This window comes from Eleutherodactylus coqui, chromosome 13 (genome assembly GCF_035609145.1).
Source record: "Eleutherodactylus coqui strain aEleCoq1 chromosome 13, aEleCoq1.hap1, whole genome shotgun sequence".
Classification (NCBI taxonomy): Eukaryota; Metazoa; Chordata; class Amphibia; order Anura; family Eleutherodactylidae; genus Eleutherodactylus; species Eleutherodactylus coqui.
The window spans coordinates 119,322,098-119,349,590 of NC_089849.1; the positions used below are offsets into that span (position 1 = coordinate 119,322,098).

At 45.2% G+C, this 27,493-nt stretch overlaps 1 protein-coding gene across 2 annotated transcripts in view; it reads right to left on the reverse strand.

Annotated features, from left to right (window-relative positions):
* Window positions 1-27,493, reverse strand: part of RPTOR (regulatory associated protein of MTOR complex 1) — a 412,277-nt gene that overhangs the window by 112,841 nt on the left and 271,943 nt on the right. For both annotated transcript variants that reach the window (XM_066587408.1, XM_066587407.1), the window contains exon 6: window positions 6,434-6,609. In XM_066587408.1, the coding sequence (XP_066443505.1) occupies window positions 6,434-6,609 (176 nt within the window). The remainder of the gene's footprint in view (window positions 1-6,433; window positions 6,610-27,493) is intronic.

A 27,493-nucleotide genomic window follows, 5' to 3' on the forward strand; every position in this document is an offset into this window, starting at 1 on the left:
AAGGGATATACCGTCGCTGCGCTGAAGGGGAAGAGGGCGAGGTGTGGGGGGACTATAGTGGATACTTACCTTCCACCGAGGTAGAATGGCTCGTCAGCTCCAGTAGAGCTCTCCCCCACCATCACCTGCCCAGAAAATAAAGGGAGCTCTATGGCTGGCGGGTCGCATGCAGGAAAATGCCTGGATGTGCCTCATTTTCTTCTGAGGGGGATCAGGCAGACAATGGTCCCACTCTGTTCGCCCTCCTCGGTTGGGTTAACAGAGAGAGTCCTGCCTCCCTGTTAGCCCTGGTCCATCCGGGAAAGGAAAAAATTAGCCCTTACGGACGAGACCGTCCATCTCTTACGGACACTAAACTAAACCGGAATTAGCTGGATGCCTGCAGGTGGGATATAGCTAGTGGGAGGAGTTAACACTTTTTATACGTAGTGTCGCCTCCTTATGGCAGAAGCTATACACAAGGTCAAAGCTGTGTCCCCCAATGATACAGACGAGAAATGTAAAGTCCTACATCTGGGCAAGAAAATTCAAAACAGCACATACAGAATGGGAGGAATTTGGCTAAGCAGCAGCACATGTGAAAAAGACTTGGGTATACTAATAGATCATAGACTGAACATGAGTCAACAATGTGATGCAGCAGCCAGAAAGGCAAACACAATTCTGGGATGTATTAAGAGAAGCATAGAGTCTAGATCATGTGAGGTTATTATCCCCCTCTACTCTTCCTTAGTCAGACCTCATCTGGAATACTGTGTCCAGTTCTGGGCACCCCACTTTAAAAAAAAAAGATAAACTGGAGCAAGTTCAGAGAAGAGTTACTAAGATGGTGAGCGGTCTGCCAATCATGTCCTATGAGGAACAGTTAAAGGATATGGGAATGTTTAGCTTGCAAAAAAAGAAGGCTGAGAGGAGACTTAATAGCGGCCTACAAATATCTGAAGGGCTGTCACAGTGCAGAGGGATCAGCCCTATTCTCATCTGCACAAGGAAAGACTAGAAGCAATGGGATGAAACTGAAAGGGAGGAGACACAGATTAGATATTAGAAAAAAATTTTCTGACAGTGAGGGGGATCAATGAGTGGAACAGGTTACCACGGGGGGTGGCGAGTTTTCCTTTAATGGAAGTGTTCAAACAAAGGCTGGATAATTATCTGTCTGGGATGATTTAGTGAATCCTGCACTGAGCAGGGGGTTGGACCCGATGACCCAGGAGGTCCCTTCCAACTCTATTATTCTATGATTTTTTCAGGCCAAAGTGAACATGGCAGCATCTCCAAAGACATTCAGTGTGGAAGAGCATAAGACCATAATCAAGTTCCTGATTCTCCAAATGTAAAGCATATCCATGACGAAATATCCCAAACTTTGGGTGACAGCAGCCCTTTATATACAAAAGTTAAACGCTGGGTTGTAAATTTTAAAACTGGCCATTTTGGTGTTGAAAGTGAGAAACCCTGTGGAAGGACTGTCTCCTTGCCTGAAAATGTGAAAGCCATCCATGATATAATCATAGAGGACCGCCGAATATCAGCCAAAAATATTGCTACATATCTGGGGATATCATGTGAGAGAGTTGGTGCCATTATCCACAACATCTTGGGAATGAGAAAGCTTACAGCCAAGTGGATCCCGAATAAAAGAGGAGACATCAGTGGCTGTTTTGGAGCATTTTGCAAGAAAGAAGTCAGATTTCCTGGACAAACTGGTAACTGGTGATTAGACATGGACCTATGGTCCAGAAATAAAGGAACAGTTTAAGGAATGGAGGCACAGTGGTTCCCTCAGGCCAAAGTAGTACTGTGTGCAAAGTTGAGTGCAGAAGCAAATGGCAACCATTTTTTGGGATTAGAATGTAATTCTGCTTGTGGACGACCTCCCAATGGGTTCAACCATCAATGCAACAAATTACCGTTTGTTATTGACAAAGCGGAGGCAAAATATTAAGGAAAACCATTGAGGGAAGCTCTCCAAAGGTGTCATCCTGTTGCATGACAATGCCCCGTCACACACTTCAAGGGCCAGTATTGGAAAAATGACCTTTTTAGGCTTTCAAATGATGTCCCATCCACCCTGTTCACCTGACCTGGCTCTGTCTGACTACCATCTGTTCCCCAATCTCAAAAAACACTTAAAAGGACAACGGTTTGGGAGTGTTTTGGAGGCAACTAATGCTGCAAGTGAGTGGTTTGACCCGCAGTCAGAAGAATTCTATTTGCAGGGACTTAAAAAGCTGCAGGAGAGATATCACAAGTGCATTAGCTTCCTGGGGGAATATGCAGAATAGTCTGGCCGTTTCTTGCTTGCTAACTCAATTTTTTTGGGTAAGGCTCAATACTAATCAGCTCCTCCTCATATATACATTCTTATTTTACTATCCCTGGAATGTGGTGGCTGTTCTTTAGTGCAGGTTGCATATCTGCATGATAGAAGTGAGTGATGGAGGAAGGCGTGTTGGGTGCAGTGCTGATCTTCAGCTCATTACCAGGCTCTCGGAAACACACACACGTTCAGCACAGATTTTGATCAATGGGTTCCTGGCAGGTTTTTCATATGGTTGACTAATACTGTGTAAAGCAGAAATGTTATTGAGTGTGATGTACATGAGCCTCCACATAAATCAGCCCCTGAGGTGAGCCGAGATGTTTACTTGAGCTGATGGATATTTGATTAAGGCTGCAGTGTATCTCCATTACTAGAGATGAGGCTCAGTACGAACCTCACACATCACTACCTCACCACATCACATCGGCTCAGCCGCATCTACAATTCTCTTTCCTTGGGAGAGGAGATTATTAACCCTTCAACATTAGAAGAGAAGGTCTTTTCTCAAGAACCTATAGAAACCCCGGAGTCGCCTTTCTTGGTCATGTATTCTCGGTCTACCATTACAGCTCCTGCAGGGGTGCGATTCAACTATTTTAGTGCAATATACCCTCCTGTTTCAAATACGTGGCCACCTTTGGATCTCAGGAAAGACGGAGAGTCTACTGAGCTGCCTTATTTGTCCAAACGAAGGTTATTGAATTAGGCCAATGTTAGAGCATTCCAATGACTACTCTACGATAGGAGGGATCATCCAGCTTTCTAGAACCCAAAATGGCAGATATGTAATGAATAAAGAACTGTTTTGGATAGACATGTTGGTCTTATGCTTTTGCCTTGGATATTTTGGGCTGTAGGCTAGCCTGGCTGCGCAAATCAGAAAGCCTCTAGGGATCCCTCACAGGGGCGTATTGTAACATGCATATTTGCTGTGCATGTTAAATCCCCATAGCAGATTTACTTCTGAGGCATCTCTAAAATATCACTGCCAACTGCACCATAGTACAGATGCAGACGGGATTTACACAAACATTTTGGCTACTGATCCGCTTGGGCCCGACATAGCCTCTACAATCCAGTGCTGGCAGCTGCAATAGTAAGTGCCATACAGGAATACAAGATGTCAGTGCTTTCACTCAATGTGATTTATGCCCGATCACAGAAACAGCTCAGAACTTGTATCGTCGGCCACATACTAATCTGCTGAAAATGTAACACATTGGCTGTCCAAATGGCATACAGGATCTGTACTAATTCCCATGGCGCACAGGGGGTGGCGGGGGAACCAGCGGCTCCTCTGTGGATCGCGAGGGGCACAGGAGCCGGCGCCGCCCCCCCTCCCATCCCCCTCCCTGTATTCCCCTTCAAGTAATTTAGATTTACCTTTTCTTGGATATTTGTGTTGTGCATTTACTGCTTCGTTCCTCCTGGAAATGTATGATTGACAACGGAGTGCCATCATTCCCCTTGTCAATGAGGCATACCTCTACACAGTAACGCTATGCAATCAGTAATGCCTAATTGTCAATTTTTATACATTCCCAGGAGGAATACAAATAAAAACGGAATACTGCAGAGTTGTAAGAAAGCATGCTTTCTGCATTATTTTATAGGCAATGCATGCTACAGCTTAAACAGATCTGTCAGTGGAGCCAACCTCGTTCTCTGCTCTCTCACGGGACAATCCTTTTAAGTCTCTTCTTGAGTGGTGCCAAATCACAAAGCGAGCTCTGCTACAGAAAGCCTTTAATGTGGATTCATTGATTGGCAGTGCTGCTGCCAATGGTTTTACTTATAAAGAAATCAATTTCCAGACATGAACAGGTTAACAAGATAGACCAAGGGTATAATATCTACAGGCAAGATAGAATGATCCATGTGCTTCGTTATTGCTAGATCTATATGGCAAATTCTAGGAAACAGTCATTCCCCCCCTCCTTGTGTTACACCAAGAGTCCTTTTACAGCAGACTGGAAACCCTTGGCGCGGTTAGTACAGCTTTGCTCCGCTTTATTCTTTCAAGAAAGTGAAGGCTGAGAACCCCAAGTGTTAATGCTGCCTTAAGATATATTACAAGCCTGCAGCTGGAAGCATTGCAGCTCTTCCTCCGCACCCTGTAGTACTCCGTATACGTGTGACGTGCGGGACCATCAAGGACCGCAGAGCCGCAGGCAGCGCATGCTAGTTAACGCACAGATGACGCGCTACAGATCAGACATGAGCGCTTGCACCGCAGCTGTTCATTATCATACTAATTAACGGATAGCACAAATGAATTGCAATCTACGGTACAAAGTTCTGTGTCATCTACCAGCCGACAAGGCTAGCAGCCCACAAAATTGCTATTATTATTAAGGAGGTCTGCCTGGGAGGCAATGATTAACCCAGAACTCAATTACCAGGAGTCATTACAACCTCTACAAACCAATGCTAATGTTGTGTCCATCAAACAGAAAAAACTAAAGTCAAAAATTCTATTCATAAGTACGGGGGCCAATCAAAATTGGCATTATATCCTTAACCCCTCAAGGACATGACCTATTTTGGCCATAAGGATGCAGCGATTGTTTTGGGGATTTTCATCCCCGCTTTTCAAAAGCCTTTCTTTTTCAGTCGAGATGGATGTATTCATGGATGTTTCAGTCGAGATGGACCACGCTTGTTTATTTGCGTGGTCCTTATGAATATGATGATACCCAATGTGTGGTATTTAAATTTTTTTAATTTTTTTTTTTATACAAAGTGCGCAAAAAAGTTTTTTTTTTAAGTCCATGTAAGGGACTTGAACTATGACAGCTATTATTGCTGTGATTGTAGGACTTCTGTACTACAATGTCATATCGCTTACAATAGCCATCATAGGCAATGGCAAGCCAGGACACCAGTATTTGGCGTCCTGTTGCCATTGCAAACCATCAAACATCCGCAATTATATCGTGGGGGTCAGAGGACATCAAAGAGGGACTGCCCTCTCCCTCTGTGAACCTTTTACATGCTGCGATTTACATAGATTGGTCTCATAGATTACATAGCTGTTCTCATCGATCTCTGGTGTTGCAGTGGAAGGCTGTCTATCTGTTACAGCCGGCTGCTGCAAAACGGCGCTGGCTAACTTCTGAACCAGCTCATCCACATGGCATAAATTTACATCCAGGTGCGTTAAGTACCACCCAGCAAAAACGTAAACTTACATCACATGGCATTAAGGGGTATTCCCATCTTGTAATGTTATCCAAGTATGAATTGTAGAGATCCGAGGGTCCTTTTTGATGAAGTGATTCTCATTTGAATGAGCGGGTGACATCACAACTCGCTCATTCGCTCTTGTGCGGTCTGTTTATACAGCAGATACATCGTTGCCCTGTTCAAACGGAAATTGTTCAGTCTTTCATATTCGCTGTATAAGCGACTGAGAACGAGCGCTGTTTAACCCCAACTATAAGTGAACAAGCCAACGATGATTTCTATGCCTGCAGAAAAAGGCGAAAAAGGAATTGTTCGCTGTTTGATCATTGGCTGTGTTTAGACATGAACCATTATCGTTCACTTCCGCTTGTTTGAACAATTTTTTTTTGAACTGTTCCGTCTAAAAGCACCTTAACTTCTGGCCGCCATCAAGAGTTTCATCTCTACATCAGCGCTTGCAGGAAACCGCAATACAGCTCCATTCAAGTATTGTAAACCTCTGCGTAGCTACCGGCTTGCAGTGCCATTGTGCAGGTAAACATGGAGGATTGATCAGTGGGTCCTGGTAGTCAGACACCCCACTGATCAGAAAGTGATGACAAGTCACATATGATATGGAAGCTTCAGGATCAAATTGTAAGACCCTACTGGGAGCCCCGTAAGTACAAAAAATAGATTTCAAAAATTTTGCTAAAAAGTTGTCATACAGTAAAATTTTAATAGTCCAGCAGCTGTTGGACCAATACTATGCAGAAAATGCAGACTTACGCCTATTAAAATCAATGGACAATCATCATAACACATAGATGAGGTGAGAGATACGCTCTTTGCAGCAAGTACGGCTCCGCTCAATAGCAGTTTTATGCTAATGGTGTTGGAGTGGAAAGTGCCATTATAAGAAAAAGAAGTTCTCATACTCACCACCGTAGTGCTATTTTGATTGGCGTAGTGAGGCAGGATGTGAAGAGATCGGCAGGAAGATCGGGGTTCATGGGTAATAACTCTTCCGCATCGCAGGCAGCTAACTGGATGCAATTCTTCATGGAAGGAGGCAAAGGCATCTGTGCCAATGGGTGACTGGGATTAATGGCAGCAACCTTCAAATAAAACAAGCCAATTAGTGTACAATTCTACCTCTATGGAGCACTGTCAGGTGAAAATGCACATGAGGCACAATTATGTTGTATACGCCCAAAATATATTGTGTCAGAGGGAAGATGCGACACCATGAAGATTTTGTGGCAACTTTATGCACTTTTCTGGTTATGTGTAGACAAACAAGTTATGCAGTTTTGGGCCAATCATGTGATCTGAGAACATGATAAAAGTTAAAAGGCATTCTGTGATGCTAACTTTGGACACGCTGTCATGCCGACAGCTTTGTGCCTGGATTAAGAGTAGGGAGTAAAGATGTCTCTAAGACGGTGCCAACAGCCATTTCATCAGACGAGTTTACCAAAGGTTTCATCCAAGGGTTAATTATAGCTGGTTGGTCTTTGCTTTGTACTGCAGCAGAAACTCTGCCACATCAATGGATGATGGAAATGGTGTTTGGCAGTACGAAAAGTACGCGGTCGTACTGGGAATGGAGCTTTGAGATAACGGTCACAATCACAGTTGGTGACATTCTGTGGACTGTACGGACACATTGAGATGCTCCATTATTGACGATGGCAGTTTCTTAGAGATTGGTTAAGGCAAGTTTGCAGTCGAGCTGACCATTGCAAAGACTTTCCCTCACACCGCATTGCGAACACTTGCAGCGGTGTCGTTCCACAGCTACCTGGCAGGTCAAATGGCACAGTGTTGTGTTCAATGACCACTGGAGATTCTGTCTTGGCAATGAAGATCTGAGCGAGGGTGTGGAGGAGACAGGCCAATCAGGCTGATCCATATAGTATGTCAACTTTGAGTCATGCCTGGGGTGCTATCAGCACCAACAGCTGATTAGCTCTGTTACTATTAGGGACACATTATGTTGATGCTGTACTACAGCTTGTCATGCTACCATATCTGCAGGGCATATCCAACCCCATTTTCCAGGCCACCCGATCAGCAGCAGGCATGCTTTGCAAGGTGCCTAGGTGATTACTTGGCCAACATAATCTCTCTCCAATCTAGAATCTATCGAGCTACTGCCCTCCCACAGCCTCGTAATTAACACCTTTGTGACCGCAGTACACGTTTTTACTGACCTCACTGATTAGCTTTAAACCCATACATACATCTTTTTAAGGTAATGGATTGGCTGATTACGGACAGCCAGACTCCTGCTCTAACAGCCAGTAACTGGCAGTTTAAACTCTTGCATCCCACAATCAGTAGCAACTGCAACATGTACGCAGATGATGGGGAGGGGCTCTTTCTGTCACCCATCAGCAAGCACCCCACAATGGAATCGCAGGGTACCAATGGGTTCTCATGGCAGCCAGACGCCTGATAAAGGTCTCCATGCCTACCATGTAACTCCGGCTATTAGGCCTTGTGTCTGGCCGTGTAGGCTGCTATTACAGAATGCACTACGTAAGTAATGCAGTGTACTATCCTAGCGATTAAATGATTGCATCCTTAAGTCCCCTTCACAGACAAAAAAAATAGTGTGAACAAAAAAAAAAAAAAGGAAAAAAATCCATAAAAAAAATAATGCATTTTTCAGCAAAAAAAACAGTTTTAAATGGATAAAATACCCCAATTTAAAAAACAAAACAATGCACAATAGGCATTGCCACATTATGCTAAGGTAGTGAAAAATTAAAATAAAATCTACAGAAACTTGGTACCGAACCAGATAAGAATGTTGTGTTATTTTTACCATAAGCAAATGCTGTAAAAACATAACCCAAAAACAATGGCGTAATTTCTGCTGTCCCCCCCCCCCCCCCCCCCCCCATCTCCCTCTCAAAAAAATCTAATAAAAGTTCTACAACACATTATATGTACCCCTGAGTGCGGCCATTAAATATACAACTTGTCCCAGAAAAAAAAAAACAAGCCCTCATACAGCAGTGTCATCGAGTTATGGCTCCTACAATGCAACAATGAAAATCATTTCGTCCTTCTGGCAAAAAACAGGCCGGCCATTGAGGGGTTGGGATGAACTGTGGACTGTGTGTGGTCAATATCACCACAGGACAGCATTCGAGCAGTCACTAAAATAATGCATTACTGGCTGCACTGCGCAGGCCCCACAACTTACTGATCATCCCATTAACTGGGCCAAAGGATACATGTAACAGTTTATATTAAAATCAATTGCTCAGAACCTAATTCACTGTGTTCAGTTTAGCCTCATTTCCAGCATTTCCTCATGGTGTGGCATTTTCTCTGTGAGGCGCTGTATATTAGCACCACTAGCTAATGTTGAATTTACAGTAAAGTGTATCTGGCCCTAATCATAGAACCCAACTGATCCTTCCTGGAAATGACCTGGAACACCACCTCTACATCCAATCGCAGACCAAATGGAAATGTGGTCCCTAGTACCTACGGCTTTCTCCATTGAATTCCATACACGTTAGAGAAAGAGAAGGGCAAGCTCTTTATGTAACTACCATAGACTAGAATTGGTATACCCCCTATTTTTCTGAAAGCTCGGGGTCTCAGAGGTAGGATGGATATGCTTAAACTACCTGAAATGGGAAACCCCAGAAAATGTTCAGTAAATATAATATTTCATATATAGGAGAACAACAGTCTACTAGATCATCATATCCAATACAGTTTAACACAAGTGACGCACAACAATATTAAACAAGAGGTCCCTATCACACCCGAGTCCGGGACAACGAACTTGAGTAACAAGGTACAGTGTCATAAAAGTAAAGAAGGAAAAGGATAGAGAAGGAAAAAATAGATAGGGATATAGGCAGGAAAATGGGATGTAAAGCAATAAGCGCTAAATGTAGATGCGTGGCCACAGGAAAACCTCACTAGGAATTCACTTTATGTTATAGTTAACAACATGATTGCCCAATTATGGGGGTACATGGCCATTAAGAAGCCTAGTGTTTAAGCTGGGAGAGGAGCGGTACATAATCCACGAAGTCCATGTGGAGAAGAAACAAGACGTTTTATGATCTGTCACACTAAGCTCCTCCATGTGCATGAAATTATCCAAGGCCTTCAACCACATTAGCCTTGTGGGAGGTGATGGAGATTTTAATAGACTAAGGAGGACTTGACGCATGGTCAGGGGGTCACCATTTTTTCGGATCTTTCTCAAACGCAGAGAGCATCGGTTTATAATTCAGTTAAACAGTTGATACTCCCAGGTATCAGATGTAATCATTCCTCCAGCGAATGGTAAATGACATCTTTAGATTTCAGACCTCGGCTTGGGAGATGGTTACGTTAAGGATTTCGGATTTGTGGATGTTGACCTTGAAGTTACTGACTTTGCTTGACAAACCCTAGAATATCCATACCGGCCATCCTAAAACACTAATTCGGCAGATTAGCAGGTCATCGGCAAACAGTGCTAGTTTGTGTTCAGGGGTCTCCACCACAAATCCTCGGATGTCCTGGTTCCCCCTGAGGTCATTTGCCAGTGACTCAATCACCAGAACGTAGAGAAAAGGTGATAAGAGGCAGCCCTGGTTTGTACGGTTTCTAATTTTTAGGGGCATGGAAAGCGACCCAGTCACCCGTATCCACGCTGTTGGTTCATAGTATAGGGCAATGGTGGCGAACCTATGGCACGAGTGCCAGAGGCGGCACACAGAGCCCTCCCTGCTGGCATGCGCCGCCATCGTCCGCTCACCACTTGTAACATAATTTGTAAGGCCTAATGAAGACAGTGTCCATCTAGTTCAGCCTGTTTATCCTCCTGTGTTGTTGATCCAGAGGAAGGCAAAAAAAAAAAAACAAGAGCAAAAGCCAATTAGCCCTTTTGAGGGAAAAATTCCTTCCCGACTCCCTAATGGTCATCAGACTAATCCCTGGATCAACCCCTAACAGTTCCTACCTGCCTGTATACCCGGATTAACAATTAACCTAAGATTTATATCCTGTAATATCCTTCTTCTCCAGAAAGACATCAAGTCCCCTTTTAAACTCCTCTATGGATTTTGCCATCACCACTTCCTCAGACAGAGAGTTCTACAGTCTCACTGCTCTTACAGTAAAAAAACCCTTTCTATGTTGGTGATGAAACCTGCTTTCTTCTTGACGTAGTGGATGCCCTCTCGTTACCGTTGCGGTCCTGGGTATAAACAGATCCTGGGAGAGATCCATGTGTTGTCCCCTCATGTATTTATACATGGCTATTTGATCCCCCCGTAGCCGTCTTTTTTCTAGAGTAAATAATCTCAATTTGGATGCCTCTCAGGGTATTCCAGTCCCGTCATTCCATGTATTACTTTAGTTGCCCGTCTTTGAACCCCCTCCAGTACTGTGACATCTTTCCTGAGCACCGGTGTCCAGAACTGTACGCAGTATTCCATGTGGGGCCTGACTAGTGCCTTATATAATGGGAGGATAATGTTCTCATCCTTCGCCCCTATACCTCTTTTACTGCACCCCAAGACTTTATTAGCCTTTGCAGCAGCTGACTGGCATTGGTTACTCCAGTTTAGTCTACAATCCACTAGTACCCCCAGGTATTTTTCCATATCACTTTTCCCTAGCAGTACTCCATTTAGTGTATATTGGTAACATCCGTTTTTGCTGCCCATGTGCATAACCTTACATTTTTCAACATTGAACTTCATTTGCCATTTTTGTGCCCAAGCCCCCAGCTTATCTAGGTCCGTTTGTAGCCATATAATTTTGTGTCTTCTGCAAATATTGATATATTACTGTGCAGCCCCTCTATCAGGTCGTTAATAAATATATTGAACAGAATGGGGCCTAATACTGAACCCTGTGGCCCAATCAGAGTACAAACCATTTATTACCACCCTCTGCTTTCTATCATTGAGCCAATTCTTTACCCAGATACACACATTTTCCCCCAGTCTGAGCCATCTCATTTTATATATCAGCCTATTATGCGGCACGGTATCAAAGGCTTTAGAGAAGTCCAGATATACGAGATCAATAGATTCTCCCAGGTCCAGCCTAGAGCTTACTTCATCGTAGAAGCTGATCAGATTGGTCAGACATGATCGACCCATCATTCACTCCCCTGCTCCCCTGCCGGCATTCACTCAGCGCCGCTGCTAGCAGGACGGGAGAGAGCTGCTTTGGGGTCTCACCATTACACTGGGGGCCGCTGTGGGGTCTCACCATTACACTGGGGGCCGCTGTGGGGTCTCACTATTACACTGGGGGCCGCTGTGGGGTCTCACTATTACACTGGGGACCGCTGTGGGGTCTCACTATTACACTGGGGGCCACTGTGGGGTCTGTGGCGGAAATGGGCAGGGCCGCTTAAAAATAGACAGGGTGCAGGTTCTGACTGCTTTTTGGATGCGGAAATGCTGCAGAATTTTCCACAGAAATTTCCGCATCCAAAAAGCAGTCAAAATCTGCACGCTGTCTATTTTGAAGCGGCCCTGTCCTTTTTAGAACGATGGAGGTAAAATCATACGTCGTGATAAGCCCCACCCCCTTACATGTTGGCACTTTGCGATAAATAAATGGGTTTTGGGTTGCAGTTTGGCCACTCTGTCTCTAAAAGGTTCGCCATCATTGGTATAGGGCCATAATCCAATTCAGAAACCGGGAGCCTATTTCAATCTTCCTCAGAGTAGCTTCTGGAAATCCCCAATAGCTATGCAATGCTTTTTTTGGCATCGACCGTCATTAAGCACAGGGGGGGCTTCCTGTGTTGTGGGCCTTTGAAATCAAGGTAGCTTCTCTACCTGGTATGAATCCTACTTGTTCTCTATGGATAATAGTAGGGATATGAGGTTGTAGACAGGATGTTAAACTTTTAGTGAAGAATTTCGTGTCTACATTTAGCACTGAGATGGGGCCATAATTACTGCATGCTGATGGGGGTATTAGTGTTTCTTGACGCCACCGGAAGCTAGGGGTTTGACAGGAAGAACAGTCCTCTCACACCCTTAGGTCCCGATGTGCTGAAGAAGCAAAGGTCCTGGAAGGAGGCACGAGCCGGGGACGCTACTTACATTGTGGGGGAGCCAAAGCGGGAGCCATGCAGCAGGAGGAGTGGGACCCGGGGACGGCACTTACAGCGCTCCCAGCTGCTTTGGCCACTGGGGGAGCGGAAGCAGCTTGCAAGTTTGCTATTCCTACAGGAGTTGTATCCGGGACGCCGCTGACACCGCTCCCGCCTGGTTCGGTCGCAGTTGAAGTGGCAGCAGGAGCAGACACTGCTGGAAAGCTGGGTATGGGAGGGGAAGGGGGGGGGGGGGAGGACTGTCATAGGTGACGAATAGCAAAAACAGCCAATTGTGACTAGCATGGACGGTTAAGGTGAGGGGTAAGTGTAACAGTTAGCCTTATATTATAACAGTAAGGCTAACTGTTACACTTACCCCTCACCCTAACCCTCCATCCCTGTCACTAATCACTGCAGCTGCATCATGAGCTTAATGGGCTGCCAGGACCTGCAGCCCATCCAGCTCTGCAGCCAATCAGGTACAGGGGACGTCAGCCCACTGTCAATCTGGACTCTACCAGTTCTTCCTGGTGGCGTCAAGATACACTAATACCACTGATGGGTCCTTCCCTGGTTTAGGAATTACTGATATTATTGCTTGAAGAGCCTGCAAGGGAAATAGACATGTTTTAGATATGGCGTTAAAGGACTTTAGTAAAAAGAGGATTAAGTAAATCGCCACATGATTTGTAAAATCTGGGTGTGAAACAGTCTGGTCCCGGACTTTTGCTTCTCTTTAGAAGCAGTATTACATCTTGAATCTCTGCTTTTGTAATTTCACTGTCCAGACTACTAGTCTTCACATGAGACACTCTGGAGCATACCTAGATAAGACTCTATACATGTATTTTGGTTCTACTTGACTCCATACTGCGGAAAGATAGGATATCAGATTTTCTAGCTCCTTTCAGGATAGCTTCTTTATGTCTGTAAATGTGTATGCGGCCTATGATGTCCCTGGGTCATTTCGGATCAAGAGATTAGGCGCCCAAGGCTCTGTGTATGCGGTCTCTCTCATTGCGGTAATCTGCAGGACGTTGAATAAAAGAACTAAAAAAGTTGGTTCTTTGTTATTTTTTCAGAGAGATCCCTGTTCTGAAGCCGCTGAGGATCCTGAAGAGGAGCTGCTGTGGGATCCTTCACCCAAGTTAAGCGATGGGGATTCACTGCTGCCCATATAAGGAGTTGGAGAAGGGGATTCCTGTCGTACTGCGGAAGGCGTAGGATCCCATGCACAGGGCTCTCCTGCGTGGTAGGATTGTGGGGAATCCCCTTCTTCATCAAGGACCTGGCAGCTGCCAGGCTCCATGCATCTAGGGCTGAGTACTTTGTAGTTTTCGCTCACTGCCGAGACCGGCGGGGATATAGAGGAGACACACTGCGGCGCCATCTTGGGTTACAGGGCTGAGTGAGAAGGAACGCTAAGAAAGAGCTTGATAATTCCGGGATCCCTCTTTGCTGCTGCCAGAGGATTAGACTGGCCTTTCCTGCATCCCATCCGAGTTCAGGTTCTACTCTTTTGTACTTTACTTCCCGCCTGGTGATGTTTACGCATTCAGGAGTGTCAAGAGCTCGCCTCAAACACAATTCTCTCTGCCATTCACATCCACGCCCCCAGCCTCTCATTATAAGAGAGACCTCCTATCCCATTTAATAATCCGACCTTTAAAGGGGTTACACCAGAATTTCGAAATATTCCTTAACCACATGGACCTGCGCAGTAGCTAATTTACCTATAATGTTTCTACTGCGCACCGTTTTCACGTGATCCGCCAGAGTCCTAAAGGTTTTGCGTGAACTATACCCATCTGCTTTGTGGTGCTATGTTCATATGCAAGTTTTTACAAGTTTTCATACCGGCAGCGACGCATCGCGCGCATACCTGTTGCTTCTCCTGCATTATGGACTATCGCAAGACAGGTTTTGATAACTTTTCCATCTTCATACCTCGTGAAAAGGAGTTTTAGTGCAGTCGTCAATATTCTTACGAAAAATAAATAAATCGATTACAAAATCACTGGATGTGGAGACTTGAGACTATTCCTCACTCATTTGTAGCCAAATATTGACCAATTGCTATCAGAGCATCCGGCTCATCCCTCCCATCAACAGCATTATTTGTGTATAATTTTATGTAATTTTACTAGGTTCTGATAGTTACTTGCATTTTGTGTCTTTTCAATAAAAATTGTACATGTTTTTCTTTTTTGTTTTTTGACAATTGTCCACTCTACAAAAAAACCCTGTCTAAGTGAGCAGCTCTGTGTCAGCTGGGAAAAACCCATTTGACTTTAATAAGTAAAATTCAATATTTAGCAGGAATGGGGTCTATGGAAAAAAAAAGTTAAAAAAACGGCAAGTGGTCTATTGCGCAAAAAGGTTTAGGAACCTCTGATTTAGAGGGACGTTACTGCGGGAGGAGAAGGGATTCCCTGCAGTAACAGAATGGGAGTTCCGTTCTTCAGTTCGGAGGGCGGTCTCAGCGGTCAGACACTCACCGATCAATACGTTATCCGCTATCCCATTGATAGGGAATAACTTGAAATTCGGGTACAACCCCATTAAACCCTCTCCAGCTCTCCTATAGGCTTCTTAGAATGTGGAGGCTATATTCCCATCAATGCTATCAGCTTACCCAGACCTTTGTGTAATATTTTATAGTCAAGCTGTGTTGTCATGAATAATCTTGGATAGCGCAATAAGTCCCTCATAAATGCTCTACAATGCCAGCAGATGGAGGAGAATTTGAATCTTAAGGGCTATGGACACCTTTGGTAGTAATTTCTTTTTCACTTAAAAGGCATGTATTTTGGGAAGACAAGTAAATTTTTAATAGGGTTTCATTAAAAATTTTACAGAGTTTTTCTTCTGCAGCTTCTGCATATCACTGTATATATTAAACTGCAGACTGAGTCTCAATAGCAGATCTGTCAGTGAAGCTGGACTGACAAAGTTCAGGAGAGGAAACACAGCAGAGGAAATCCAAGGCATCAGTCCAGACTGACAGATCTCCTATTGAGTCCTCTTACACCGGATGACCTGTTGGATGCAAATGCCTGGCAGGTCGTCTCAGCGAGGATCATTTCTGTGGTTTTGCCCAGGAACAATCATCGCACAGTGAATGGAGGCAGAGAGGGACGGGGATCATTCCAGCCCGCCCTTCTCCGTTAACAGTAAACACAGATGAACAACCGCCTGTGTAAATTGTCATACGGTTTTAAATTATGCATAAACCGAACAAATGAATCTTCGTTAAGTGTAAAGTATGCACAGACTTAACGCTGAACAACAATCGTCCAAATCTTCTCTGATCGCGGAAATCTGAACGAATTGTCGGCCAGTATAAAGGGGCCCTAAGACTGCAGTTTAAATATAAAGGGATATGGAAAAGCTTCTGAAAAAAAGACGTTTTTTTTTTTCTTTTTTTATTAAACTCTAATGCATAAATGACTGTCAGCCCGAAATACATGCATCTAAGTGAGGGGAAGAAAAACGGAACCCAAAAAGTTTCCATAGCCTTTAATTCACTCAGTTTCTATACCTGTACCCCTTCCATAAAGTTGCATGTGATGAGAGCACACATACCACCAATTAAAAGTCTGAACCCATTTCATGGATGTGCTATGGGGGGTTGGGTGAGGACTGGGGATTTCCATTCTAATAATCCCAACAGTCAAACTCTTACTGAGCTACCATTCTTCACCCACCTTGTGATTAGGTGATAAATGTTGATGGCTAGACGATCCCTTTAACCCCTTAGTGACCAAGCCTGTTTGCGCCTTAATGACCAGGCCAAATTTTGCAAATCTGACATGTGTCACTTTAACATGGAAAAACACCAGAAAGGTTTTGCATATCCAAGCGATTCTGACATTGTTTTTTCGCCACATGTTGTGCTTCATTTAGGCGGAAAAAATAGACCGATAGAAATTGTGTTTATTTATTAAAAGCGCCAAAATTGGGAAAATTTTGAAAAAATCGTCATTTTTTCACATTTCCAACTGCAATATCTTAAATATGTGCAAACATAATATAGAAATTTTTGCTAAGATTTATATTTCCACCCGTTTACTTTATTTTGGGCGCACATTGGAAAAACTTTCGTTTTTTTTTAACTATTTAGGAGACGTACAAATTTAACATTACTTTTTAGCATTTTGAGGAACACTTTGTTTTCCTATACCAAGCCGAGATTGGAAAGGCTCATGAGTGTCAGAATAATAGATACCCCCCCAAATGACCTCATTTTAAAAACTACACCCCTTAATGTATTCACTGAGGGGTGTCATGAGTATTTTGACCCCACAGTTTTTTTTCAGGAATTAATTCAATTTAGAGGAGAAAAAGTAAAATTTCATATTTTTGCAAATCTGTCATTTTAAAGACATATTTTTTTCCTATAGTTTACATGAAAATCAGGATTTACACCCCAAAATGGATACCCCTATTTCTCCCGTGTTCAGAAATATACCCATTGCGGCCCTATTGTTATATCTGAGTCCACAACGGGGCCCAAAATGAAAGGAGTAGTCAGTGTCTTTCAAAACAGAAATTTTGCTTGAAGTCCTTTTAGGCCCCATAGCACACATGTAGAGTTCTTGAGCGCCCAAAACCATAGAAAACCCCCACAAATGACCCCATTTTGAAAACTAGACCCCTTAAGGAATTTATCTAGGGGTGTACTGCATATTTTGACCCCACAGTTTTTGAATGAATTCAAACCAAGCAAAAGGAAAAAATTGTGATTTTCGTTTTTTCGGCAATTCTGTCATTTTAAAAACAGCTTTTTTTGTACAGCACACATATGAAGGAAGACTTGCACCCAAAAATGGATACCCCTGTTTGTCCCGTGTTCAGAGACATACCCATTGTGGCCCTAATCTTATGTCTGGATACACAACGGAGCCCAAAATGAAAGGAGCGACCGGTGGCTTTTGGAACACAAATTTTGCTTGAAGTCCTTTTAGGCCCCATTGCCCACTTGTAGAGTTCTTGAGCGCCCAAAACCATAGAGAACCCCCACAAATGACCCCATTTTGAAAACTAGACTCCTTAACGAATTTATCTAGGGGTGTACTGCGCATTTTGACCCCACAGTTTTTGAATAAATTCAAGCAAAGCAAAAGGAAAAAATTTGGATTTTTGTTTTTTCGGCAATTCTGTCATTTTAAAAACAGCTTTTTTTGTACAGCACACATATGAAGGAAGACTTGCACCCCAAAATGGATACCCCTGTTTGTGCTGTTTTCAGAAATATACCCATTGTGGCCCTAATCTTATGTCCGCATGCACAACGGGGCCCAAAATAAAAGGAGTAATCGGTGGCTTTCAGAACATAGATTTTGCTTGAAGTCCTTTTAGGCCCCATTGCCCACTTGTAGAGTTCTTGAGCGCCCAAAACCATATAGAACCCCCACAAATGACCCCATTTTGAAAACTAGACCCCTTAACGAATTTATCTAGGGATGTACTGCATATTTTGACCCCACAGTTTTTGAATAAATTTAAGCAAAGCAAAAGGAAAAAAATAGGATTTTCATTTTTTGGGCTATTGTGTCAATTTAAAAACAGTTTTTTTTGTACAGCACACATATAAATGAAGGCTTTCACCCCAAAATGGATACCCCTGTTTGTCCCGTGTTCAGAAACATACCCATTGTGGCCCTAATAGACTTACAGGACCCATGGCTAGGCCTACAATGAAAGGAATACCTGTTGGATTTCAGGGTACCACTGAATAAATTTCAGGCCCCATTGCCCACTTATAGAGCCATTGAGCGGCCAAAACTATAAAGAACCCCCTCAAATGACCCCATTTTGAAAACTAGACCCCTTAACGAATTCATCTAGGGGTGTACTGCGTATTTTGACCCCACAGTATTTGAATGAATCTAAGCAAAGCAGAAGGAAAAAGTTACGATTTTCAATTTTTTTGGCAATTTTTTCAATTTAAAAACAGTTTTTTTGTACAGTGCACATAGGAATGAAGACATTCACCCCAAAATGGATACCCCCGTTTGTCCCGTGTTCAGAAACATACCCATTGTGGCCCTAATCTACTTACAGGACGCATGGCAAGGCCTATAAAGGACGGAACACCTGTTGGATTTCAGGGCACAACTGAATAAATTCCAGGCCCCATTGCTTATTTGTACAGAATAAAGATTGACTCCTTAAAAATTCCCCCCCTCCCCCTCCGCGCCCTTTTTGGCGTTCGCAAATCTTAGATAAAAGTAAAAATGTGAACTGTGTAGTATTTCCGAAGACAGGGGTAATTACGGAGGCTGGTTGGAATGGGCCCATGGGGCAATAAAACCGGGTATGCCCCCCCCCCCTCCTCTCATGCTTTTTGGGGGTATTTCATGACCTCAGTGGCGGGTATGGGGTGTAAAAAGTGGCGTTCCGTGAGTCTCCGTAAGCTTGATGAGGTGCGGCGGTCTCACACAGAAGGCGCTGAACAAGGTGCTCCTGGAACTGCAGGAAAGCGAGCGTTCCCGGGGCTTCTTGTAAAATACGTATCACAGGTAGCGGTCTGAATAACGCCGGGCTCACGCGGGTGCAGGCGGAATCCGCTTGCGGAGGCCCACAGCGGATCCCATCTGTGAGCCCGGCTGTGACCCTGCGTACGGCTGCGTAATGTACTGCGCATAACTGCCTACTCACACAGGCGGTCATGCACAGTACACCTTTGTTTGTATTTCCTGTACCGTCGCTTAGCGATGACGCGGGTACCCGCAGCCCGTATACAATGTAGTTGCGTATGGACTGCGGGTATATCCGCGACCATGGAGCACAATGGGCTCTATGTTGCCGATATCCGCAGTAAAATAGAACCTGCTGCGTTCTCTTTTCTGCGAGTGGATTACGCAATTCTGACCCGCTAATGTGAGCGGAATTGTGTAATCCAATGCGATTGATCTGCGTATTACCACGGATCAGACGCATGTGGAATCCGTAATTCCTATCCGGTCATGTGAGACCGGCCAAAGGTAGATCGCTACCTTTTTATCACGTGACCGAGGACCGCTCAACGAGGCCACCCGTCACTGCTCCAGGCTCTCTGTGACCGTTGGTCGCTGGGAGCAAGGAGATTTTAAGTTACCTGGGCTCCCCGACTCCTGCGCATGTGTCCGGCTTTTTGCCGGCAATCGCATGTGCAGAATCCTGGAAGGTCCACGGAGGAAGATCGCATCGGGATTCAAATACGGAGGCCTCCGGTAAAAAGATTCATCTCCTCTCACCGATCGCATCAGTGAGGGGAGATGAAACTTCAAATTTTTTTTTAAACTTTTACGTGATCGCCATTATTGGATAATGGCGAACACGTGACCAGGAACCGCTCACCGCGGACCCCCATTAAATCTCCATGCTCTTGGCTACGTTTTGTAGCCAGGAGCAGGGAGAATTTAAATTATCCTGGCAATCCACAGCTTTTGCGCATGCGCCCGCCATTTTGGCGACGGGCGCGTGTGCAGAAGCTGTGGTAAGGTCCGCGGATAAATCTGGGGGCCTTAGGTACGTACTTTCATCCTCCCTCACGGATATGATCCATGAGGGGAGATGAAACGTACGCTTTTTAAACTTTTAAAAACTTTTTTTTACTTTTTTTTTTTAAAACTTTTTTACACTTTTTTCTCACTTTACATGATCACTGTCATCCATTGGATGACAGTGATCATGTCCCCGGTATAATCTCTCTGCTCCGGGCTACACATGGCAGCCAGAAGCAGAGGGATTTTAAATTTCCCGGGGCTCGAGCCCGTCTGTTCACGCGCCCGATGTCAATCATCGGGCGCGCATGCGCAGACGGGGATTCGGGTCCCGGGACATCGGGACACCGCTGAGGACTGGGGGTGAGTATTTTCACCTCCCCTCATGGATCCGATCCATGAGGGGAGGTGAAACTGACTTTTTTAAAACTTTTTTTTAACTTTTTCGCGATCGCCGCTAACCATTGGATAACGGCGATCGCGGCACCGGGGACCGCTCACCGCAGTCCCCGCTGACATCTCCTGCCTCCCGGCTACCTACAGGAGCCGGGAGCCAGGAGATTTTAAATCTCCCGCGCCGCCGGGCCTTCTGCGCGTGCGGCTGACGTAATGCCGCCTGGCGCGCATGCGCAGAAGACCGGCTTCGGGCCCCGGAGCGGCAGGAGAGCGGGGAGCAGCGTGCCAGACCTGGGTGAGTAATTTCAGCTGCTCCGATGGATCCGATCCATCAGAGCAGCTGAATCTTTAACTTTTATGTACTTTTATTTACTTTTTTTGCGATCGGCGCTATCCATTGCATAGCGCCGATCGCAATGCCGGGGGGGGGCTCCGAACAGCCCGGGATGACAGCTCCATGCTGTCAGCTACCTGCGGACACCGACAGCATGGAGCTGTCACGTCCACAGCCCGAGGGGCATTATTCTCTGCAGGAAGCATGTTTTTACGTCCTCAGAGAATAGAGCCCACTTCGGGAGGACGTAAAAACACTATGGGCTGGTCGTTAAAGGGGTTGTCCCGCGCCGAAACGGGGTTTTTTTTTTTTCAACCCCCCCCCCGTTCGGCGCGAGACAACCCCGATGCAGGGACGTACAGACAGCTTACCGGAGCGCTTACCTTGATCCCCGCGCTCCGGTGACTTCTATACTTACCTGTGAAGATGGCCGCCGGGAACCTCTTGCTTCGTGGACCGCAGCTCTTCTGTGCGGTCCACTGCCGATTCCAGCCTCCTGATTGGCTGGAATCGGCACGTGACGGGGCGGAGCTACACGGAGCCGCTCTCTGGCACGAGCGGCTCCATAGAAGACTACAGAAGACCCGGACTGCGCAAGCGCGGCTAATTTGGCCATCGGAGGGCGAAAATTAGTCGGGCTCCATGGGAACGAGGACGCTAACAACGGAGCAGGTAAGTAAAAAACTTTTTATAACTTCTGTATGGCTCATAATTAATGCACAATGTATATTACAAAGTGCATTATTATGGCCATACAGAAGTGTATAGACCCACTTGCTGCCTCGGGACAACCCCTTTAAGGGGTTAAAGGCGAGGGGTGCATTACAATCTAGCTACTAGTCTGAGTTTTCTTGACTTCTTAGTAACCGTATTAACAGTATGTAGTAGTAAAATGAAAAATATAACAAAGGTTAAAAAAAAACCTAAAACTTTTAGATGGGATCTTAGGCCATAAAGCTGTTCCTCCATAAATCTAAGATGCATTAAGAATATTGGGTGGAAAGAAGAAAAAGAACAGGCTGAAATGATCAACAATTTTTTTTAAATAAAGTTATTAAATCAGGATGCCCTGCTAAGTCAAAAATAGGAAAAGCATTAAATGAAAACTATCTATTTATCACCTTCAGAGCCTTGTGTCCCCAGACAGCAATATGTGGCAGGATATTAGTATACCGAAACATCATCAGTTTCTCAGAGCCAAGAGAACTTTCCAGCTCTGTACATTTTATTCAGGCTGTCGCCCTTTACAGCACAGCAATAACACACCATGAGTGCGGAGTCCTATGGGAGAACGAGGAGGAACAGGCCAATCCGGCCCAGAGCAATGCAACATATTAATAGATGATGGAAAAGAAGAAGGACACAGAAGAACAGAGAAGGAAGAGGATGGACCAGGGAAGAACTGCACAGCACACCACATGGATATGTGAATGCTTCTTGCAATGAAAGGTGAGGATAATGTGCCTGTTGTGGCAAAAACAAATCACCTACACCAAATAAGCCAGCGAAAAAACAACACCTACATCAATAGCAAACATTCAAAAACATTAGCCATATTATCTACATGGCTACTGGGTTTCGTCCAGCCTTGTGTTTACCAGGCACTTAAAAAATACTTTCAATGGGTAAAATATAGGAGACTTGAGACTTAAAGAGCATTGGTAAGCAAAAACGCTATTTAGTTTAGTAACAAATCAGGAACCTGAGATTGTTGGGGGACCCTTCTATAACCAATCTGCATATATCAAGTGTCCAATTCCTGTAAAAGCCTCGTGCACACGGGCGGGTCGGGTTCTGCATACGGAATCCGAACATACGGGCTTTTCTTTTCTTCAATCTGTACTGTGGATAGACCGCGCGGCTCGCCGTCGGACATGTGCAGTACTGATTTTTTTTTTTTTAAACTCCTGCTGTTCCCGCATCATCGCCTAGCGATGATGCGGAATCCACGGCCTTTCCGCAATGTCAATTGCGGAAGGGCCACGGATAGGACAGCTTCCATTGACTTCAAAGGAAGCGGTCTATGTGGAGTCCGCACAAAGATGGAGCATGCTGCGATTTTCTGTCCGAGCGCAGAAGCCACAATTGGTTTCCGCTTGTGTACACAAAGAATCACCTTTCAATAGCATGCTATGGGCGGGTATTTGCTGTGGAATTCCACAGATAGATGATCAGGCACAAAAGTTTTTTCCCAATCTGCCCATGTGAATATGCCCACAATCATCTGACAATAAAGCTTATTTAAAGGGGTATTCCCAAGATCACATTGTGGGTCAGGTTTTTTTTTAAATCTGAAATTATTAATCTTTGCAAACAAAGGCTTTTTGAAAATGTACGAGGCCTAACTTCTTGCATCACTAAACATCCCATCCCCACACTTCAATTCCCTCTGGTTGCTCCTGGATATACCCTCCAGTAGTTCTCCACGCAGGTTGGCCATGCTCAGTTGAGCCTGACTTTACTTCTAGGTAATGGCTTAGTCCCTGCCTTCAGCACACAGGTCTAGAATGTGCAGAGGCGGCCGTCTTTGCCCTCTCTACCCTGCATTTAGTAGGCACAGCTCAGCTCCCCCTCCCCAGACAAAACCCTTTCATACGCACAGATAAGAGTTGCAAGGGTCTTACCAGGGCTGTGTGTTTTACAGAGCTCCCTATTGGGCAAACACTGGTTCCTGCTCTCTAATCTCAGGGATGGACAAAGGGGTAATATGCTCTAATTAACCATTGGCAAACCCAGAATAATGCTACCGGTAAATGCACACAGATGGGAGATGCTGGCGGCCAGGAGTTGAAGGTGCTTCTGGGAAATATTGGTTACATGGGCTGAGCAGTAGGGTTACCCTGTTTGCTAAGTGGTGAAGAAAAAAAAATTAAAAAGAAAAAAAAAATATATATTTCTCTTTTCTTTTTTTTTAAAGGTGGCCCTTGCGGCTATGTCTACCACTAAGCCTTCACATGCCTCTCTGTTGTCTTTTGGAGAACACAAGCTATATCAAGTCAATATCATGGTGGGGGGACGTTGACTGCTTTTACATTTTCTGAAAGAACCAAAGAGAACTCTGCTGCTCTTTTTGTCCAACTTATTTTGGTGCTTGCATCATTCTTTGCTTACATCCAGATTCCAAACTGTAAAGTGGATTTCCAAGAATTGTGTTCTGCTTGTTCAAAAAGCAACAAGGACACTGACTGAGCTGCTGTGTTCTTTTCCCATTGCATAAATATACCCTAATGAACGTTACTCTGCATAGTCATCCATCGCCTTATTATGTGTAAACAGCTCAAAGCATACAGTAAATCATCAAATGCTAAAAAGCACTGAGTAAGAAATTGCAAAATAAGGCCGCCTGCACACGAGCAGAAATATTTCCCGCGGGATTTCCGCCGCTGAAAGTTTGCATAGGAGTGCATTAAAATACGCACTCCTATGCAGACGGCCGCGGTTTGGCCGCGCGAAATCTCGCGCGGCAAACAAACCGCGGCATGTTCTAATTTTCTGCGGGGCACGCACTCACCCGGCGGCCGGCTCCGGTCTGCGCATGCGCCGGCTGCGCGGCAGCCGGCACATGAAAGAGTCGGGGCCGCCAGGCGCGGGTGAGTACGCGCTCGTCCCTGCAGGCGCTCGGGTCGGATCGCGCGGCGAGAATTCTCGCTGCCGGATCCGACCCGCTCGTCTGCAGGCGGCCTATAAGAAACCGGCTCCAAAGCACACAAGGGCAAAGGACTATACAGTGTATCTATTAGAAGACAATGTTTAGCTGTTACAAAACTACAACTTCCACAATGCCATGAAAGCCTATGGCTGTTGTGGGATGATGGGAGTTGTAGTTTTGCAACCAGATGAAGAACCAAAAGGTTGGAGACCACTTCTCTAGAGGTATACATTACTCCTGAGAGACTGGGTCCTATATGTATAGAGGCCACAACAGTTAAAAGGCGTTTTCCAGCCACAAAATGGAAATTCTGAAAATACTGAAATCTTGGAGGTACAGTTAGGTAGTAGCAACCTGTACCCTTTCTCTACCACTCTGGACCCTCTTCTTCATCCTGTTCAGCCACCGATCTGTCGCTGCGTTCACATGCATCACTTCCACAGTAAACACAACAGACCTACAACTCCCAGCATGCATAGAGCTTGTTTACTGCCCAGCCCTGTAGCTCCGCCCACAACTCACAGGTCCTACAACTTACCAGCACCAACCGCCCTCTCACTGAGAGCGCCAGAGAAAGCAGCTGAAGCCAACAGACAGGAGCTTCCAGCACTCTTAACTGCACATGAGCAATACAATGCAGCACTTCCATTCCTGTCCTCCCATCATGCACGGCTTGCAAAATGCTGAAGGCTATGGACAGGGGAGGAAGTAGCAAATGTGGACAAGATATCAGAGGAAGGCTGCTTGTCTACGGACGTTGCAATATCCCGCGGCGAATCTCTGCTGCGGGAGCCGCTGCCGGGGTGCAGGAGCCAGCTGACGGATCTCCGCGGTGAGCTTATCTGCAAGATAGGCTCACCACGGAGAATTCCAGCAATTTGTTGTATGCCGTGATTTGTCGCTCGCGAGCGAAGAATCGCTATGATTCTCAGCCCGAGGACAGGGGGGCTGCGCTTTCCATAGCAATGCTATGGAAAGAGTTCACTGCGTTCCCCGCCCGTTGAGAGGAGGGGAGATATTTTTCAGGTGGAGGCCACGGGACAGACAGAAAATGAAGAAAGTAGCTGGACTGGGTACAAGGAACCTATTACAGAATTACTAATTAACGTTAGATTTTAAATAGAGATGAGCGAACGTGCTCGGCCCCGCCCCTTTTTCGCCCGAATACTGCGATTTTCGAGTACTTCACTACTCAAGTGAAAAGTACTCGGGTGCGCCGGGGGGCGGGGAGAGGCGTGGCGGCGTGGGGGGTAGCAGCGGGGAACAGGGGGGAGCCCTCTCTCTCTCCCTCTCCCCCCCACTCCCCGCTGCAACCCCCCGCGCCGCCACGGCGACCCCCGAATTTTTTCGCCCGAGTACGGAAGTACTCGAAAATCGCGGTATTCGGGCGAAAAAGGGGCGGGGCCGAGCACGTTCGCTCATCTCTAATTTTAAAATGTTAGTCTGTGCCCGGAGTCCTCCTTCAAGCAGGTCAGCACACAACTTCCTCCTCTACAGTTAGGTTCCTCAAGCTTCTGCACCAGGAATTCATTGGCTGCCTCAAATTTGTTCCTGACCTTATTAATATCTGCTGCTGAAATTAGATGTTTGTTTTCAATGTGAGCAAGATTACGATCATGGATGCTTTGGGTGCCAATTATAGCGGAGCATACCACTGAAAGCAATTTACATCTTCGGAAATGCTGCTCTTAGCAGCGAAGAAATAAATGAGCTGTCCTCCAAAGTCTCAAAGCTCATAATTAGACAGCACCCAGCAAAATGCTTACTACTCCATGCATATTTATGGGAAGACTGCAAAGTTCTGCAATAGTTATGGGGGGAGCAAAGGCCGATGAACTAAAGAGGAGTCCGAGCATTAAAGTATCTGGGTGTATTCTGCTCTGATGGGCAGAAGGAAACCAAGACAAACTTAAACGGGATTTTTGCTATCACAAAAACATGGTGGCTTTTGTCCCCAAACAGTGCCACACCTGTCCACAGGTTGTGTGTGGCAGTGCAGTTCAACCATATTCACTTCAGTGGAGCTTAGCCGAAATACCAGACAACCACCCATGCCGCCGCATTTGAAAGGAAGCAGCCATGTTTTTCCATCCTGTATAAACCTTCTAAAAAACAAACAAAAAAAAAAATAAAAAAAGTTATCCTTCAGCATTTAAGGACTACCCATCAAGCCCCAGAAAAGATGAACTAGTGAATGGATGTGTGACGAATATTCTCCAACTCACTGACTACTCTGAGATTAAACAGGTTAGCGTATGTTCCAGACGGTGCGGATTCGCCACTGAATTTCAGTGTGAACCCTTCCTACAGAAATTCTGAAGCATTTACAATAGCAGCAAAGTGGATGAGATTCGCAAAATCTCATCCACAAACCGCGGAAATAATCCGGACAAAATCCACGCGGGAATTGACATGCGGTGCGGAATTAAATTTTGCAGCATGTTCATTTTATCGCCATTTCTGCTGCGGAATTCACCTCTTCTCAATGAGGGGATGAATTCCACACAGAAATATGCGATAAAACCCACTTCAAAATCCGACCCAAATAGTGCAGGTTTGGAAGTAAACTTTGCCGCACTGATCTGCAGGGGAATACCTGTATTTGAGCCCCCGTGTGGACCAAGCTATATTTTAATGGCTGTTCAACATCTGCTATTTCCACTAATTGCCCCATTAACATATCAATTCAGCTCAGTGAAACAGGCTGGTTATGTCTATGGAAAGCAGCTAGACAATCTTTGACGCTGGTTATCTTGAGGAAAGCTGAGCATTATCCGGTCATCATTCCCCCATCGGGATACGTCATGGGATACTTCAGCTGCGTCCACAGACATGAGACGGTGACTAGATCTTATTATCATCACTGATACTTAGAGATGAAATTTGCATATCTATAGCTAGCAATTTGGCTTGACTCCTGTGACTCAGATGTACACAGATGTGGCTCAGATGTACCCCTGCATTACAGTGTGAGCTTGAAGGCCACATTCATAAATATATAACCAGAACTATTCCCAGCGGTGGGCACTGAGGATTCGTGGCCTCA